Source organism: Sinohyriopsis cumingii, chromosome 6, assembly GCF_028554795.1.
Source record: "Sinohyriopsis cumingii isolate HCF-2022 chromosome 6, ASM2855479v2, whole genome shotgun sequence".
Classification (NCBI taxonomy): domain Eukaryota; kingdom Metazoa; phylum Mollusca; class Bivalvia; order Unionida; family Unionidae; genus Sinohyriopsis; species Sinohyriopsis cumingii.
In genome coordinates, this window is record NC_142966.1 from 130403772 (window position 1) to 130422270 (window position 18499).

General features: G+C 35.8%; 2 protein-coding genes across 3 annotated transcripts in view; one reads left to right on the top strand and one right to left on the bottom strand.

Annotated features, from left to right (window-relative positions):
• The window catches only part of LOC149797965 (uncharacterized), an 85352-nt gene that overhangs the window by 25506 nt on the left and 41347 nt on the right, over positions 1-18499 (bottom strand). For both annotated transcript variants that reach the window (XM_089963048.1, XM_089963047.1), the window contains exons 7-8: positions 17754-17964; positions 2897-6169 (exon numbers count right to left, since the gene is read on the bottom strand). In XM_089963048.1, the coding sequence (XP_089819174.1) occupies positions 2897-6169; positions 17754-17964 (3484 nt within the window). The remainder of the gene's footprint in view (positions 1-2896; positions 6170-17753; positions 17965-18499) is intronic.
• On the top strand, positions 10414-14769 carry LOC149797966 (uncharacterized). The gene is made up of 6 exons (XM_089960177.1): positions 10414-11452; positions 11680-11731; positions 11938-12140; positions 13277-13406; positions 13640-13904; positions 14168-14769. Exons 1-6 carry the CDS (start codon positions 10618-10620, stop codon positions 14594-14596), a joined length of 1914 nt encoding a protein of 637 aa, XP_089816303.1. The 5' UTR covers positions 10414-10617; the 3' UTR covers positions 14597-14769.

Sequence of the window (18499 nt, forward strand, 5' to 3'; positions counted from 1 at the left end):
ATTGTCCAGCTCCACACACTTAAATAAATGAGGTGGAAATGCAATGTGCCACTACTCTCACATGACAATTTGCAAATATCCCATAGTATAAAAGAACCCACCTGATCTAACCCATCCAATGGGAAATTACTTAATTCTTCCAAGAATTCATCTGATCTGTCCAATGGGAAACAACCCCAAACTATCCAACATGTTTACTACTAATAACATTATTAATAATTTGATCATAGCTATTTATAGATCCTATGCCATCTTGTCACTCTTAACATCTTAAAATGAACCTAACCATGTACACAAAATTTAGCTATAGACAGATAATTACTACAAATTACAATCATGAATAAAATTTACATATATATAGACAAAATCATTCACCAGAAGTTACAAAAATATAGACATAAATAACAGTAAAGAAACTGGATGAAAAATGCAGTCTCTAGATCTAGACTGTTAATAAACTGCCAATCAGATGCAACCTATCTCATCAATATGATCAGATCTCACTCATTATAGAACCGTCTATGACAAGGATAATACAAGCTTAAAGTGGAGCAAAATCCAATTGGAATTTGAGTGGTAACAAGCTCAGCCAATTATGTACAAGATTACCTTATTAAAATGTGTAATCTTCCCCATAATCAAATTCATCCTACATCTTGATGACACTGGACTATTTAACTGGTTTGTTCAAAATCTGATCAGAATTGTAGTTACTAGATCGTTGACAAGCTCAGAGTCAGATGCAAGGACATATCATTAATATCAATGCACCCATAGCCATAGTTAACCAAGTTTGATCAAAATCCTATCAGTCTCTATAAGTGGTTAAAAATACAATATCTGCATTAGAATTTAGATGCAAGATCACCTTATAAATATCCACTGGTCTCACAACAACAAAAAAAATCATCCAACATCTTGTCATTATTAGCCTATTTACTAAGTCTAATAAGAATCTATAGCTTCAGGGACTCATACATACCCATATGCAAGCTCCTAGTAAGGGAAAATTTAATAAGGGCAATAACTACACAATAACTGATATTATAATAGTCTAATGTTGAACCAACTTGAAATTCAACCTTTATCCCAATCTACATGATAGGTTTACAGCTGACAGCTATTCACACATAAGCCACTGACAATGTGCATGCCATAACCTGCTCAACTTGCAAATGTTACATTTCCTGTACATAATAAAGCTCATGTTATGATAGGATTTTTCAAGACAGGTTCTACTGTATTACATTACTCTCATATACTGCTTTTAAATTTTGTAAAGTGCTGTTGATTTGTCATTTTTAATGAATTGACATGTTTCAAAGTTTGAAAAGATCCATCGGCAAAGTTCGCATGTGAAGAAACCCGTGTTTTCTTGGAAAAGGTCATCTACATTTGCCAGAAATTGCAAAAAAGGAAAGTACTTTTATGCTATTTTCAGACAGCAGTTATCTTTATATGAATACAGTAGAACGTGTCTTGAAAGACCACCCCTTCTGCCAAAAAATAATGGTCTCTCAAGACAGGTGGTCTCTCATAACAGGTTGTAACACTATATAATCAATAAATCTGTGCATGGAGATTCTGCTCTCTCAAAACAGGTGGTCTCTCAAGACAGGTTTTACTGTATTCTCAAACTTGTGTCAGTGGAATTAAAGAGATGATAATAAACATGACAATAATGACTTTTTTATTGGCTTATTTTAATTTTTTAATTTACCAAAAGATGTAATCTATATACAGTCAAGTGTAATGCGTAATTTGGTGAAAAAATGAAAGCATAATGAATAGTTAGCATGTATATTGTTGTTGTTGTTCTAGGGTTTAACGCCATTTTTCAGCACAAGATAGGCTATACATGGCTGCCAGTATAACTGGTGGAGGAAGCACCCTGGAAAACCCAGGGGAAGAACCACCGACCCACGAGAAGCTACTGGCAGGCTTTCCCATGTACCCACGCTAGCTGAGCCTTGGACTCGAACCCACACGGACAGAGGTGAGATGGCAGTAATCCGGAACGGTGAGTGCTTTAGACCACTCGGGGCCCCTTAGTTGGCATGTATAGATTACCTTTGTAATACATCATCTCATTAATAAGTGGATATCTTGCTCATTACTGAACTAGTCCAAACAACATCATGATAAAAACCTATATTCCAAGTCTGATGAAAATCAAATCAGAAACATGACCTCCAGCACGGCAACAGGATTATACGTTCAGATTACATCATTAATACAGGTAGATCTCACTCTTTATCAAACCCATCGAAAATCTTGATTATATAAATATCAAATCCGAAAAATGTAACATCCAATCAGATTAGACCACATCACCTCATTGGTGTGCATGAATCCTGGTCATTACTGAACTCATCCAAATCTTACGGATATAAGTATATATAACCAGTCTGATCCCAATCAGATCAGAAATGTTGCCTCCAAAGTGGCAACAAAGTCACATTATTAATATGCATAGATCTAATTCACTGTCAAAGTCATCCAAGATAGTGATCCTATAAACCAATATTCAACATTTGAATGAAATTGGATCATACTCCAATGTAATAACAATCAATGGTTTATGGACTGAAAACACAATTGACGACACACAATGAATGCAGGGACATACCAAAAACTCACTTGGTGCTCTGGCAAGATGAATATTAAAAAATCTGAAGCACTGTTGTTGATCAAATCAATGTGAATCCTTAGAGTATGAACAAACTTTCTATCACGTTCACTGAGGCTATATGGGAAACATCTCCTAGAAAATGCTTTGCACATCTGTTTTTAAATGTATGCATTACTGGAATATATAGGAACAATATTACTGGCATAAATACAACATAAAAACCATATGCAACTATGAAAGAAAGACAGTGTACCAAGTACTTACTGATGATTCAATGCTAATGACATCATCCCCATTCAAGTATCTAGCCAATGAGAGCTGAGTATGTGATAAAGAGGCAGGGTCTTCTGAATGGTCACTTAGGCTCCCATAGGAAAACTGGCTATCAGCAAGGGACAATGACGGACTGTTACAACGACTCCTTTTGGAAGGCACAGCACTTGCATCATCTGGCAATAATGAAACTTTAGTCCTTTTTAAAGGCATGGCTTTTGAGGTTCCTGTTTCAGGTTCCCGGTTTTGAATGAAGTTTGAATTTAATGTACAATCTGAGCTTATGGCTGCATTTGCATTCAAGCAGTTGGCACTGAAAGCAGTGTTTTTGGAAATGCAAGATTGTTTTTCTGAAACATCTTCATATACCAAGATACAATTCCTTCCACCTTCCTTCTGCTGTTCAGTCTCCATCATGTAACTACCATTTACAACTCTGACTTCAGAATCTTTAAGTGAATCACTTCTGACCACATCATTATCATCTTTAATACCCGATGAAGACTTGAAATAACTAGGCACAAAATCTTGATTGCTGCTTTCCATCTCTGTGTAACTTTTTAGTTCCACTTGTTCCTTCATCTCCTCTTGGAAAGAGTTTACAAAATGCTTTTCCCTGTCTGATAAAAGTTTGGAGTCAGCTGATTTGAGAAGGTCCATTTCTGAGCTGCTGCTTGAACCATCTAGGGTTCCAAGGGCATATGCAATTTGTTTTCCAGCATCATCTGTGTGGCTGATAAGGTCAGAGACATTGCAGGAACTTTCTAATGAAGATATGGATTTCTGTGAGGAAGAGAGAGTGTCCACATCATTTGATTCCTTCTTACCCATGTCTGCCACTGTTTGAGACTTTAGTGGGGCATATTTATCAGTAACTACAATACCACCACTACTAATGCTCAGAGTATTGGAGGCTGATTGAGACAAAGGGTTTAACGCAGATTTTCCCCCTGATTTGGCTGGCATAGATTCAACTTCTTTAATGTCAGAGGATGTAGCACTGTCAATATTCTTTTTCTCTTTTTTCTTTTTCTTCTTTTTCTTCTTTTTAGTTTCTTTGTCACCTTGTGGACTCGCGCCCTCTTTCTCTGACTTTTTCTTCTTTTTCTTTTTCTTTTTCTTGGGCTTTTCTTTCTCTTGATCATCTACTTCTTTACCTGCCATGTCTTTCTTTGTTTTCTCTGAGCATTTTGGTAAAAGTGGTGGTCCATTTGCTGGTTGTAACTTGGCAAAAACTAAATGAGCCTGTGTTTTACCCGTTTGTACTGTGCTTGTGGGCAAAGACTGGACAGGCACAAAGCTGTTGCCTTTCAGATTCTGTGGGACTGCCACATAACTCTGCATGATGGTCCCTGAAGCAGTAGTTTTAAGTGGTATTTGGTGTGATCCGTGTTCAATTGAATTGAGAGTGACAGCTGAATTTGTATCAACTGATGAAGATGCATTTGGTTTTACTGCAGTAACAAGTTGCCCTGAAGGTTTCAATGTAAATGGGACAGCAATATATCCTGGATGAACTCCTGATCCCGTCCCCTTTCCTACGGTTCCTGACACTGGTAGCAACTGAAGAAATTTCTGATTCGGTCCAGTTCCTTGTGTCTGAAGTAAGCGGAGAGGAGTGAATCCCCCTGAAGAGGATGCTAGAGTTACTAATGGACCACCTGTTAAACCTGCAACTTGCTGACCAGGGCTCAGAATTACTGTCCTTGTAGCAGTAGCCTGACTTACTGTTGAGGTAGTTTTGCACTCTGTTGATGCTGATGTTGAGCTTTTTGCTGTCAAATCTGATGACACAGTAGATGATAAAACTCGAGGTTCACCATAACCATCCAGTGGTTTGCCAGCTACTGCAATGAAACTGGTTCCGCTTAAAGTCTGACCAACAGATGCCTGTGAAATATCAGTATTAGAGGGCTTTATCCAGGCTACTTTGGGACTGCCAATCCAATCGATGGAATCTGGATCAACTTGTGCTGTGGCCATATTTGCTGGCTGAGAAGATTTTGATGTTGTCATTATGCCAAGACTAGCTATTGTGCTTGTTGAAGTTGTTAATGTGACACTTTCCATTGATGCTTGGGAGGATAAAGCCTTCTTTCTTTTTATTTGAGTTGCTAGTGCAGCTTGTGCTTGTGACTTTGCAACTGTAACATTGCTTGTGACCTCTGTTTGAGAAGTTGTGAAGATACTCTCCCCATGTGATGTGCCAACAACTGGGGTGTTATTTCCCACCGCAGTCATCACAGTGTTTGGTACAAGCCGAACCAATTGCGTTGGTACACTGGTACTTCCTGTGACAGGAATCAAGTAGACTTCAGACTGTCCTACATTTGGCAACTTCATCTGAGCCTGAATTGTAGACTGGACTGGCTTCGCAGCCTGGCCTGAGCTAATAACTTGGGCTATACTGACTCCTGAAAGGATGCTGTTGCCACTTGGTCGCAGAGAATTGCCTGTGATGCAGTATCTCATAGTCTGATCGGAAGACACTGTTGGTGTTTTATCTTTATCTAGAGGCTGTGCCTCAGAAGAACCCTGCATATGAATAATATTCATGGACTTAAATCCAGAAATACCACTTGATGATAGACTTGATGGTGCTACACTTACACTAGATGATGTTATAACGGGTAATGCTGCATTAGTTGATGTTAAAGAATGTAGTTGTATTCGGTACTTATCCAATGCCTTGTCAATACTTTCTTTTGAAATGAAGCTGCCTTGACGTGTGATACCATCTTTCTCTTCCTTTTGCAAGAATGCCTTCAGGCGCTCAGCAAACTTGATCTTCTGGATCAATCGTTGCTGACGTGCTTGAGTTGAATTTTCATTTTGTGAATCTTGTGCTGGTTCTGTTCCCAAATCATGCTTCCTTGTTTCAATTTCCAAAGAAATTCCAACAATTTCAACTTCATCTGTATCCTTTGTAACCCTGATTCTTATGGAATACATAGATTCTGGCAGCTTAGATTTTAGCTCTGGTGGAATGGATGCTGGCTTGTCTGCTTTAGGCAGAAACTCTAACTTGTAGTCTCCGTAGGTGGTTGACTGAGGAGCGATCTCTTCTTGTTTAGAGATTATTTGAGAAATTTTGGACAGGATATTTGTTCTTTCCTCTTCCCACTTACAATCGGAGATGATTTCCAGAAGTTTGATCTCTGACTGAACTTTCTCACCAGGACTGCCCACCTTCTTTTTTGCCTTCAGACAAACCATCTGAGTTCTCCATTTTGACTGGGGCAAAGCAGGCGAAGGAGTTGGGAGCTGAAGAAAAAAACAAAAAACACTTTAGACCAACTGTCTGTAAAATTTTCCATACCTATTGCTTACAACTGTGAGATTACTGAAAATAATATACAAGTGCATTATCAGTCAAACAATGGCTGTCATAGCTACACAGTAGGAAAGGGAAATTGGCACATGTTTGAATTTATAGTAAAACATTACAGGGACATAAAAATACACCCACTTTAACATTCATTATAATGCCATATTCAGTCACCTATTTTACTATTACAGTTGGCTCTATGTATTCACTTTCTCTACACTGAAACAAACAAATGATATTTAAAACATTTACTTATGTCTAATATCAGGGAGTCAATAAGTGGTTCATAATCTCAGACACTTCTGAATAATAGACAAGCATGTCAGACACTTCTGAATAATGCACAAGATTGTGTGTGTGTGTGAGTGAGGCTAGCAGATTTCCAGTCGGACTAGTAACTTTCATAATGTTAATAGTCCAATGGGCTAGTAAGTTTTGGTTATCAATAGTCAGCGTTTGTTTACACAATTCCCTAATAAAGACTTAGCAGATGTTCTGTAGAATCAAAGCAGTGGCCATTGCAATCAGAGTCATAAAATATTAGCATGAGAAGATCAAGTCAATTTCTGCCTCAGAAAGGCGCGTTTCTATAACAAGAATTCATCAAATTTTGCACATTTCATTTAACAGCGCAAATTATGGTCCCGTCATTAACAACGGAAGTTTGGTAATTGATCCTAATTAATCTGATAATGTATTAAATGAAAAAATGACGTGGTATCACACTTTATTCACTCGACCACAGTAACAAACTACAAAGCGGTATACCACACAAAAGAACACGGCAAAAACTATTCAAAGAAATTAGTTTGCACGTTTTTTTGTTTAAGGTTCTTTTTTTTGGCTCGCTACCCAAACGCCCCAACAGTCACAAACAGGAAACTATATATTTTACATTTCCAGCAACATAATTATAAAAATTAGATTAATTTATTACGATTACATTATTGACACATCCTTTCCATATATCTATGATGATAAAAATAGTTTTTATATCTTTCCCTTACAAGAATGAGCAAATAATTGAATACACGTGTATATATTTTTAAGCAGAATGCCATACATTTGTTGGGATTTAAAATCTCTGAGCATTGGCATCTGAGATTTGAAAATTTTCCACCTTATTATTAATTTCAACAATACACTGAGGTTTGATTAATTAGGAACAATTACCAAACATACGACTTATGATACCGTAACTGGAACTGTTAAATACAACATGATGAGTGTCGGATGGCTTCGTTTGATGGGAACACCTTTTCCAAGCTGAAACTAACACTATCTTCTGATGCAAATATTTTATAACAGTGTTTACAATAGCCACTCCTTTGATCATGCAGAACATCCGCTGAAGTTGAGTCTTTGTCAGGGAGAGGCCATTTAGTTGTGGGAGGGGGCAAAGACACATGTTTTGAAACGTGTTTCTTGCTCTTTCTTATATAAAGGACACTGTGCCATTCCTTTTCTTGCTTTAAATAATTCGCGTCAGCTATACTATAACATCTCGTATTTCAAAAGAAGGCACAATTCCCTCCTTATAAGACAGGCAAAATGTGGCATTTGATAGAAGGTGTTCAGCCAACGGAAAAAAAGTAAAAGTTGAATGAGAATGATGAGGAATAATTCTTATGATAGGGAAAAGCATAATGGAAAATTTCAGAAGAAATGGACAAAAGACAGGGAATGGCTGAATTATGACGAGGTAAGGAACGTTATGTGGTGTAACTGGTGTACCCAATTCGCAAAAGCAAACACATCAAAAACATCCAGTTTTGTTGTTGGTTGTTCGAACTTTAAAAATGAATCGGTAAACGTACATGAAAGCTGTGTGAAATTGTTTTGTGAACAGGACTAATAAAGATTTGGCAGGACTAGTAAATTTCTCAATATACTAGTAATTCTGGCTACAAAGAAATTTGTGTTAAATTCGAGCCCTGGTGTATGTGTGTGTGTGTGTGTATGTATGTATGTATCTATGTATGTATTATCTATGTATGATATTATTATAGTTATAAACAAAACTCATTGATTATGTATGCACACCATAAAAATTTTTAATTAGACTTAAAACTCCGCTTTTTTAAATGAAAAAGTTATTTGGCAATCTCCATAAACAATTGGTAGTTTCTGCATGCCAAAACTGGACATGATGTACATTTATCCCTTTTATTCAACCTAGCCATTCAAGTGTTTAATTTCCCCACATAAATGTCTATGTGATATAGCATACGATCGTGCTTTTGTACAACAAATATGGTGCACTGTGTTGCATACGGATGTAACCGAAAGAGTGATGATGGGAAAAAGCGTTCTTTCTTTTTCCAAAAGACCGTGTTTACCAGAAAAAAGTGGATTTAATCTGTAGGATCGAATAGGGGAGGGATGGGAATGTTGTATCATTTATGACATTCTCAATTTAAGTCTTCCTGTCAAATTATCAACAATCATTTATAAAACAAAAATACGTAACAGAAAATATTTTACATAATACGTATATATTTTGCTAAGGGTAGTGTACATGAGATATTATAACAAATATACTTAATTTTAGGCTTCACGCTGAGAGAGAGAATAATGTTGAGCATTTTGTCAGTATTCAGTTGCTGCAATACGAAGCTCTTACTAGTTAATTTTATTGTTTTTATTTTTTAAGTTGTCCTAGTGTGTGCACGCGTAAATTTAAAGCTTGTCATTACTGGTCAATATCGTCAATCATATTTGCTCCATTATTCCGTACAAATTAGAAAGGAAATAATTTTGTGTTTAATTTGTGCCCCCCCACACACACACACACTCACAGTACAAAATAAATTGATAAACATACACTTGTTTGAAAATAAAATGAAAGAAATTAACCTTGCATTGTTATCATATATTCCTTCTTTTTTCATCATGCAAAAATTATTTTTAAAAAATATATATCCATGAACTCTGTATATGTAGCAGATGCCGGCTTGCGTATGCATCCTTAGTGTAGTGTGTATCACTTATGTCAAATAACAAAATTGCAAATAAGACAAATGTATCACCCGATTGCTTGAAGGCACCTGCCATTTACGCATGATAAGTTACTTATTGCATAATGACCCAGACTGTATTGTATCCATGTTAACTATAAGTCAGTACCTCGCAAATAAAAAAATCCTTATTTTAAAATACATTCAATGTGAGTGCAAATGATAATCTTTTTGCTAGCATGGGTTAAAGAAGTATTATTAAAGCAAGTTATTATTGTGTATACTATTTGCCCTGCAAACATCAATTATGATTACATATGGCAAACAAATAGAAGCCTGGGTGATAAACACAACTGGCAGTGAGCAATAAACTCATTGTTTCAACTTACTGACAGGATATCAAATACATGGGTTATTTTATTACAAAGCAAACCAACCCCGGAAACTGACTTTGGTATCTTTTTAGTGTTCTGATTTTTTCTTCTGAAGTTGGCCGACAAAAGGAAGTCAAGTTTGGATTCTTTGGATTTTTTAAGTGTGCTGATTTCTTTCTTCTTCTTTTTTTCATAAAGTCTGCCGACACAGGGAAGCCAGCATTGATTCTTTTTACCTGTGTTAATGGGAATTTTCAAAATAAATTGAAACAATGGAACAGTTTTGAAAGCGACACAATCTAGTGCATTGTGCACCCATACCAATATAAGGCTGAACAGTAAATTAGTTTTCATTAGTTTCATCTAAATATTCCCTAACCATAGTTTATAGTGTTTTAGTTTTCGACAACAAGAAGCATGTACTTCGTCTTGTAGGGATAAATGTACGTCATTTCCGGTTGGTGTCCTCTATAGGTGGGAAATCATAACTAAGGGGAAGTAACTGCATTGTATACTTCTATTTCAAGTAATTAAATTATTATTTCTTCTTTACACTTGATAATTTTTTTGTTTTTTGTGTGCGAGTGTAACTATTTTTAATCAAGTAATGCAAATCTGATATAAAAAGGAAAATGTTGGAGTATGGCCGGTGACCTTTAACCCCAAAGAGCAATCATGTCACTGAATAAACTGTCTTTCCTTTATAATTATTGAACCTAAGTATGAAAAACAATTCATTAGAAGGTTTAGAAAATATAAGTAAATGAATAACCTTGAAATAAACCCATAATGCAGATTTTCTGAGACCTTGACCTCTATGTCAACAGGACCCACAATCATGTACAGCCTTCCCGAAAGCCGTCGGTCCGTTGGACATGACCGACAAATTTTTACCCGGACCGACAGTTTGTTAGTCGGCATCGGACCGACTGTCCGGCAGTTTTCTCACTCTGCACCGCTCGAGTAGTCATTCTTGAATCTAGTTTGTTAAACAGATTTTCATTGGTTACAAGCTTTTGAGCGATCCAATCGCTACGCCTGTTATAAACAGTTATGCGGCTCACCTGTCATCATGGCATCGTTGAAATATTACGACGGAGCGAAACCAGGGAAAAAAGAAAACTATCTTATGAAGAATTGAAAGAAAAGAAAAAGGATTATGAAAAACATAGGGTTGAAAGAACCTTTAATGATAAATGGAAAGAAAACAGAGACTGGTTAATATCTGATGAAATAAAGCAAGTTATGCAGTGTGCCATGTGTCTCAGTTTCTACGGCGAGAAAGCGAGGTCTGATGAAAATTTGCAAAACACAAACGCGTTTATCGTCGGATGTACAAATTTTAGAATGTCAACAATAAATGATCATGAACTTTCCAAGTCCCACAAAAAAGCATCAGAGTTTGTTTCAGGCAGACAGAAAACTGCTCAGGAAAAACTAGGGTCAGAAGCCGGCAAAGCACTTAGGCAATTAAAGGCAGCTGAAAAAAGTAGATTAGTGCATTTGTTCAGAAATGCACATGCAGTAGCCAAAAATAATCGTCCACTGTCAGATTATACATGGCTGTGTGAAATTGACAAAGCTAAACAATTAGACATAGGCAGTACATATATTAATGACAAAGCAGCTGCAGATTTCATACACAGTATAGCACAGACAGAGAAGCAAAAAACTGTCAATCTTATAGAGTATAATCCATTTTTTGCCTTTATGATGGATGGAAGTACAGATATCTCAGGAGATGAACAGGAGACCATATACATAAGAACTGCAATGAAAGGTGTTGTTAAAGAAAGGTTCCTGAACATCAGTACTCCAAACTCAACAAAGTCTCTGAATCTCTTTGAGAATGTTATGCAGGTCTTCAAGGAGAACAACATTAATGAAAGTATGATTCATTATAAAAGTTTAACAAATTCTGTAAATTTGATTAAATAAGATCAGATTTTTTTAATTCTACAAAGCAATGATTAAATTTGGTAAAGTGATAATTATTAATAGGTACATTAAAAAACTATTCCAAGAATAAATTAAATTCCTTTATTTGATTAAAGTTAAGATAAATGTTTTTTTGTACAGATTATTATTATAAAAGTTAGTTTTTTGTGTTTATAGAAAAACTAATCGCTATGGGTAGTGATGGAGCCTCCAATATGACAGGAAAACAGTCAGGCTTATCAACGTTGTTGAGGGAATGAGTAAACCCAGAGCTGGTCAATGTGCACTGTCTTTGTCATCGCCTTGAACTTGCCTTCAGAGATGTTGTTAAGAAAGTAAAACTATATGAAAAACTTATGACACTCCTTATTGGACTCTATTATTTCTACAAGAAAAGTTACAAAAACAAAAAAGGGCTAAAAACATCCATTGAAGCTATGGGAAAAGGTGTATATCCAATGAAAGTCACTGGTACAAGATGGCTGCCTCATTTATTCAGAGCTATTTTTGCATTCTTGAAGACCTACAGAGCACAAGAAGCTCACTTGTCAACAGCAAGCAATGGCAATGCCAAAGCCAAAGGTCTTCTGAAGCTGATGATCGACAAACAGTTGATGATTTTTGTATTGTTTCTACAAGTAAGTATCATTCTTAGCATATTAAGAAAAATCATTCAATTAAAATATGTTTAGATTTTGGACTGATAATAAAATTATCCTCTGCTTTATTGCAGTACACTGTTCCTTTATGATAATTATAGCCAAAAAATTGTAAATTGTTGTAAAACTGTGTCTGTTCTTTTTAGGATGCCTTGGAGCCATCAATGAGACTTTCACTGAAGTTGCAGAAACCAGAAATGACATTATCAGACAGTTTATGTTGGGTGGAGTCTACTATTGAGCTACTGTCAGAAAAAAAAGAGAAGTATGTATAGCATATTTGGTGAAAGTGCTTCTGTAGAATGTGAATGTAGTGTTCTGTTTATAAACTGTCAGATATTTGATCACCTTTACACATATAAAAATTTTAATTGCTGAAAATTGTTAGAAATTTAAGAATATTCCTTAACCTGAAGTTTGCAGTCTGTCAAGAGTACCATTTGCATGAATATTTTTTAGGACCTGTGAGGCTGTGAATCAGCTTGTTGTTTCTGGAAAATTTGAAGGAATTGCTTTGAAAGGGGCTACTCCAGCAATGAAATATGCAGCTGAAATTTTGCAAGGTTTCTGTGATGCCATCAAGGAGAGATTCCAGACTGAAGCCAAAAATGTTGTAAATGCTTTAAAAATTCTCAGTTTCGGAAGTTGGTCTCTGGCGGGAAGCTCAGAATTTAAAGGTCTATTTTTGCTGCAGTTGAAAATTTCTACAGTTGACAATGTCTTGCACAGTTTGTATAGCTGTTCAGTTTTGTTGTTACTTGCATGTGTTTGCCTTTCTACAGTTGGCAGTCTTGCACAGATGGTTTATAGCTGTTCAGTTTTGTTGTTTTTTGCATGTGTTTGCCTTTGATGCTGCTTTATTGGTTGTCACCGTTGTGACAAAATTCAGTTTGTGTTTGCATTTTTGCTTGTTTTATTTTTGTTTCTGTTTCATTTTGTCACACAATTGACAGATTTATGAACATGATCATGTTATGAAGAACTGCTCTACACTATCGCAACAACATGGTTCTTTTGTGTTAACCACTTATTGAAATGGAGTGAAGGAATGTACAGGTATAAAATGTGTGGGTTCACATATGTAAGAACTGTTTTGTTTTTTTTTCCTTTTAAAGATTATGGAAATGAAGATGTGAAACTGGTTTACCACCATTTCCAAAAGAGCCTGTCACAAGTGGTTCCTGGCATTTCTGCAGACAGTTTGGTCAATGAATGGAACCTTCTAAAGAAACTGGTTAAAAGAAAGTAAGTAATGCTGTTCTAAGTATAATTAAGGTTTGTAATAACAATAATTCATCCTTATCGTTTTGAATCAAGGAAGCTGAGTTAAAAGAATAAGATGGTTTTTCTCATGTATTAGTTTATCAGGCTTACATAATATTTAGATCTTGAATTTTCCACTTTATCAATCAGTGTTTATTTATCTTTTAATTACTCTCTGTATTACAGTGATAAAAGGTTTGTTTCAACTATTCCAGGTTTGGTGATATTACATCTCTTTCATGGAGTACTGTGTTCAGGCAGACTACAGATCTCAGCGAGATAATGCTGCTAATTGACCTGATGCTGACTGTACCATCAACCAGTGTAACCTGTGAGACAGCATTTTCTCAGCTGAAGCTGTTAAAAACTTGTAGACGATCTCGTTTGGGAACTTCCCTATTGAGTGACCTGATGATGGTGAAGCTTGAATCCCCAGAAATTGCTGAATTCAACCCTGAAAGTGCTATTGACATTTGGCTGGTAAGCATTATATGTTCAACTATAAATTGCAAAGTACTAAAAGCAAATAAAAGTATGTAAAAATGTGCAGAATAATTGACATTATACAAACTGATGCAGTTTTCTTTTTAAAGAACAGGAAACCATCAAAGAAACACATGTTGAATATTTTGTAAATTTCTGTGTTTGAACATTTAGTTTTTGGATTTGGATTAAATTTTGTGGCAGGTGCATTTGAAAAATGCTCATGTTCCTAATGGTTCTGTAACTTTCAACAATTTCAGGCAGAGTCTGTGATGGAAACAAAACTTACATACAAGAGAAAGAACAAGAAGGAAACAGTCTCAGAACCTCAAATATCACAGGAAGTTATCACACTGTCTGACACTGAACAAGTCTCTGAGGCTACTGATGATTCCATCAGGGAACCAGTTGATACACAACCATCGACATCACATGTAACAGTTGTTGTTGAAACATCAGTTCCCTCTGGGTCTGTCATGGAAGACCAAGACTTAACCCAGCCTCAAATTGCCAAAGTGGCTGAAACGGTTTCAGCTATTGATAGTGTATATATGTCACTCGAGATGGAAATAAATAAGCTATGTGATGATGATGATATTAACTTGGACATTGAGGAAGAATGTTTAGACTATCAAGACGAACTTGACAATTTTGATAAACTGATCATGTTTACAACAGACTATCAGTGAATTTGACTTAACTTTACTTGATTAACATGTGTTATTTACACTTAGAAAATAGAAAACAAAACGCGTTACAAAATACCTCAATTTTGTTATATTTTGTCGGTCTGACAGATTTTTTTTCGGTCTGACAGATTTTCAGGTTTTGTCAGACCGAATGTCTGACACTTTTTTTTAGCTTTCGGGAAGTCTGATGTAATGGATAATTCTTTTAGCTTTATGGTGATTTCATTGGTGAAAGCTGGGAAAAACCACAATACGGAAAAGTAGGCTAGAAATCAAGGGGGATGAAACCCCCCTTCAAGCAACCCCCCAAAAGGAGTAATTTTGACACTACATATTTTGAATGAAAATTTTAATTGAACAATCTAAATTTCTGATTCTTTAACATGATGTATATATCGATCAAATCGTTAATACATAAATTTCTCGTTGTAAATGTAAAAAAAAAAAATTGGCTTCCTCTATCTCAACACATAATTATACAGAAAATGGACTATATAATTGCTGCTAATAAAATCCAGGTACATGTATGTGTATTTAAGAAATGCTCTAACACTAAGCATCAAAAAGGTAACATCTGCTCACAAAAGATAACTAAAGAAATATGATCTGATATTCAAAACTTTTTTAAAGTAATTAAATAGTGACAAAATTATAGTGCTTGGTGTTTTATACTTTATTCTGTGCAAATTTGTTGGGATCAAACTAGTTATTTCTTTCCTTCTTTTCTAAATGACTGTGTATCGAGTGTTCTCACCATGAATGTCTATCAGCATATATACAATGTATAAAGCTGTTGAAATAGGCAATGCATTTTCCTCCATACAGGACTGACAGACAGGAGAAGTAGATGGTTACACAATGAAGTTTCAACTTGGGGGAAAAAGAAGTGTTTTTCTTTTAGCCATTTATACAGCTGTAACTGAACAGAATTGGTATAGAAGAAAAAAAAATGCAGTTATTGACTGCGAATTTAGCATGGGCAAACTTTCAATCATCGATGACTCTTCTGATTTAAAACCCCATGTCAATATGACTTTCCCTTTAAGACGACTTGTTAAAACAAGATTTTCAAGATGGCCATATACTGGACATCAGATCAGTGCCATTTGAATTTAAGATCAAGAAAACATTTAAAAGAAAAAAAGCAAAAATCCCATGATGATATAACTATTCATCAATAAAAATATTTTCATGCTGGCATCAACCATATTACATCTCAGATAAGCAGCATTTCATTTAGGACCAATTAGACATCAAAAGTCTTTGCATGATACCCCATGTCAACAGGACTTTCTGTTCAGGATGAGTAGAGACAGAAAGATTTTCTAGATGATTGCTGTGGCAGCCATACTAGATGTCTGAATGACATCATCCTCATTCAGAACCAGCTCAACAACATTTAGTGAAAACCTCATGTTGACAAAACAATCCATTCACTAAGAGTAGCAATAACATAATTTTCAAGATGGTGGCTATATTGAATGTTACACTGGCACTATGTTCATATAACAGCAACTGGATATTATAATTAGTCTTTTGATGAAAACCCCAAAGTCAGTAAAGCTTTCTGTTCAGCTGGAGTTGCAATAAGATTTCAAGATGGATGACATAGTGGGCAGGCACATTGAATTCAGATCTATTATTGAAAATGTTGATAAGACAATACATTTTGTATGAGTAGTAACAACAAATAACATATTGGAAACAGACTGCCACCATTTTCATTTAAGACTAACTAGACTTCATAAGTCTTTTAGTAACCCATGTTGATACAACAATCCATTCATTAAGAGTAGCAATAACACAATTTTCAAGCTGGCTACCATGGTGGCCATAATGATGTCAGATTGGCATAATTTTCATTAAGGCCAAGTAGCCATCATAGTAAGTCTTTTAATGAAAACCTCAAGCTAATATGACCTTTCATTCGGAAGAAGCAGCAAAAAAAAGGTTTTCAAGATGGCCTCTGTGGTGACCACATTGGAATTGCAAGCAGCAACATTTTCACCTAGGACCAACTAGAGCATGGGATGAATGTGTGTCTAACATTTCATGGCAGTAGTAGTAGTTTAGGAGAAGCAGCAATAACAAACTAGTGCTAATGGATCAAAGGATGTCAGATGACAGACAACAGACCATCCCATAAGTTCTACTGGTCTATGACCAGTAAAAATAACATGTACCACCTAGTTATGAATGAATATTCAATCCCTAAACAAGTTTTAATTTAACACAAATTTCACTGGGATTTATGGGGAGGTATCGCATACAATTTTGCTGAATGTAAAAAACTTAAAAACTGGGAACATCTAGTGATAGCAAGGGGAGGTAATGGACAAAAGCTATTGCTCTTTGTGTATGTATATGATATAGTCAGAAAAGACAATTTTTTTTATTTAGTAGGACCAGGTTTGAAAGCTAGCAGGCTTATATCCCTAATGTTATTGGGATCAGGGAATGTATTCAAATGAGAAATTGGAAATATTGCTACAACTAATCACGTCATCTGTATATGCATACAATTATGTTAGCCAAATTTCATTTGCCTATGTAGATTGGTTTTTGTGCAATCTTGCTAACAAGCTTGTCAGGATGGACTGGATCAAATCAAGATGCATTCAGATTATACCCCTTGCTTGACAATTTCAAGCAGCCTCACTCGATTCACTGATGAGAAACAGCTCTCTTGAAAACTCTGAAATCCTCTATGAGCAAATGAGTTAAATGGAAGTAACCATTACAGGAGGTTGGATTGCACTTGGCTATCATGAAAGTCACTGCTTCAAAGAATATTTACAACTGGTCAAGGGGAGGCAAGGGTATATACACTTAATGCAGCACAAAACCAAACAATTAGTTACTGACATATAACATGTAAATATGAATTTTTGCAAAGTCTGTATGTATCAAATAACAGTTTTTTCAGAATCTTTTCATATGGCCAAATCTTGATGGATAATTAGTGTATCACATTTCACAAACACAACACCACCACCGACCTTACCCCAAATATTCTGAGCTAGACCAATCGGAACCATCACAATCTTGCCTCTCTGGATGACAAGCCCAGCATGTAAACCAAGAGGCCATGCAACCCCCCTCTGTCCAATTTTGTACTGAAATTGTTAGATTTCCACTGCCCTGCTTCAAAACTAACCTTGTTTTTCAGTCCAATTTTCTCTGAAGCAGTCATTGCTGCATAGCTCGTAGTCAAGCCAAGTTTCTCAGCTGCAGATTTCCCCTTATCTATTACTGCTGCAGCAGACATGGCCCGTGGCACTGTACATGACGCCGAACGTGGCTTTGTAGAGCTTGGAATAGGTTTTACTCCGCTGGCAGACAATGTAACAGGTTCTGTCGGTCTGTACCTATTACAAGAAATCAGAATCATCAGGTTGACCTTTTCATTATTTGACTTGAAGACTCTTTTCCACAAGCCTTTATCTATTTATCTACTATGTCTGCTACTGTGGGTATTGATCTATGAGTAAACTGAAATTCCCACTTGGAACTTGCCATGATAACTGAGTAGTATTCAAGAGGACTTTAGTTCTTTAATGTCTCAGTTTTAAAAGTGCTATGAAGCAGTATAAATCTTTATCCTCAGAAGATTAGATAATATTAAAGTAAAGTTTTGTTTATAATTGTTCAACGTCATTACATGTACAGAACTCAGCAGGGCTTTTGTTTAGCTGAAATGCATACAGGTGTATTGCAGGCAGTTATGATAAAAACAATTGTGTAGTTGTGGGCATGTTAATATTGTTTCCATCCTCGTTACTGATATATGCAGCATCACTCAATCACTCAATGAATTCTAATGAAATTGCACCAGACATCCATTTTATGCTATAAGGTTACAAACTGGAGCTACAAGCAAGTAAGTGATGTTAAATAGAACAT

Bases quoted from the DNA above. Each gene is read 5' to 3' on its own strand.
- LOC149797966 (XM_089960177.1), top strand. From the start codon at position 10,618: ATGCGGCTCACCTGTCATCATGGCATCGTTGAAATATTACGACGGAGC. The intron at 11,732-11,937 runs GTCAGGCTTATC...CATCCATTGAAG, and splicing joins TCCAATATGACAGGAAAACA to CTATGGGAAAAGGTGTATAT. The intron at 13,905-14,167 runs GTAAGCATTATA...CAACAATTTCAG, and splicing joins GTGCTATTGACATTTGGCTG to GCAGAGTCTGTGATGGAAAC.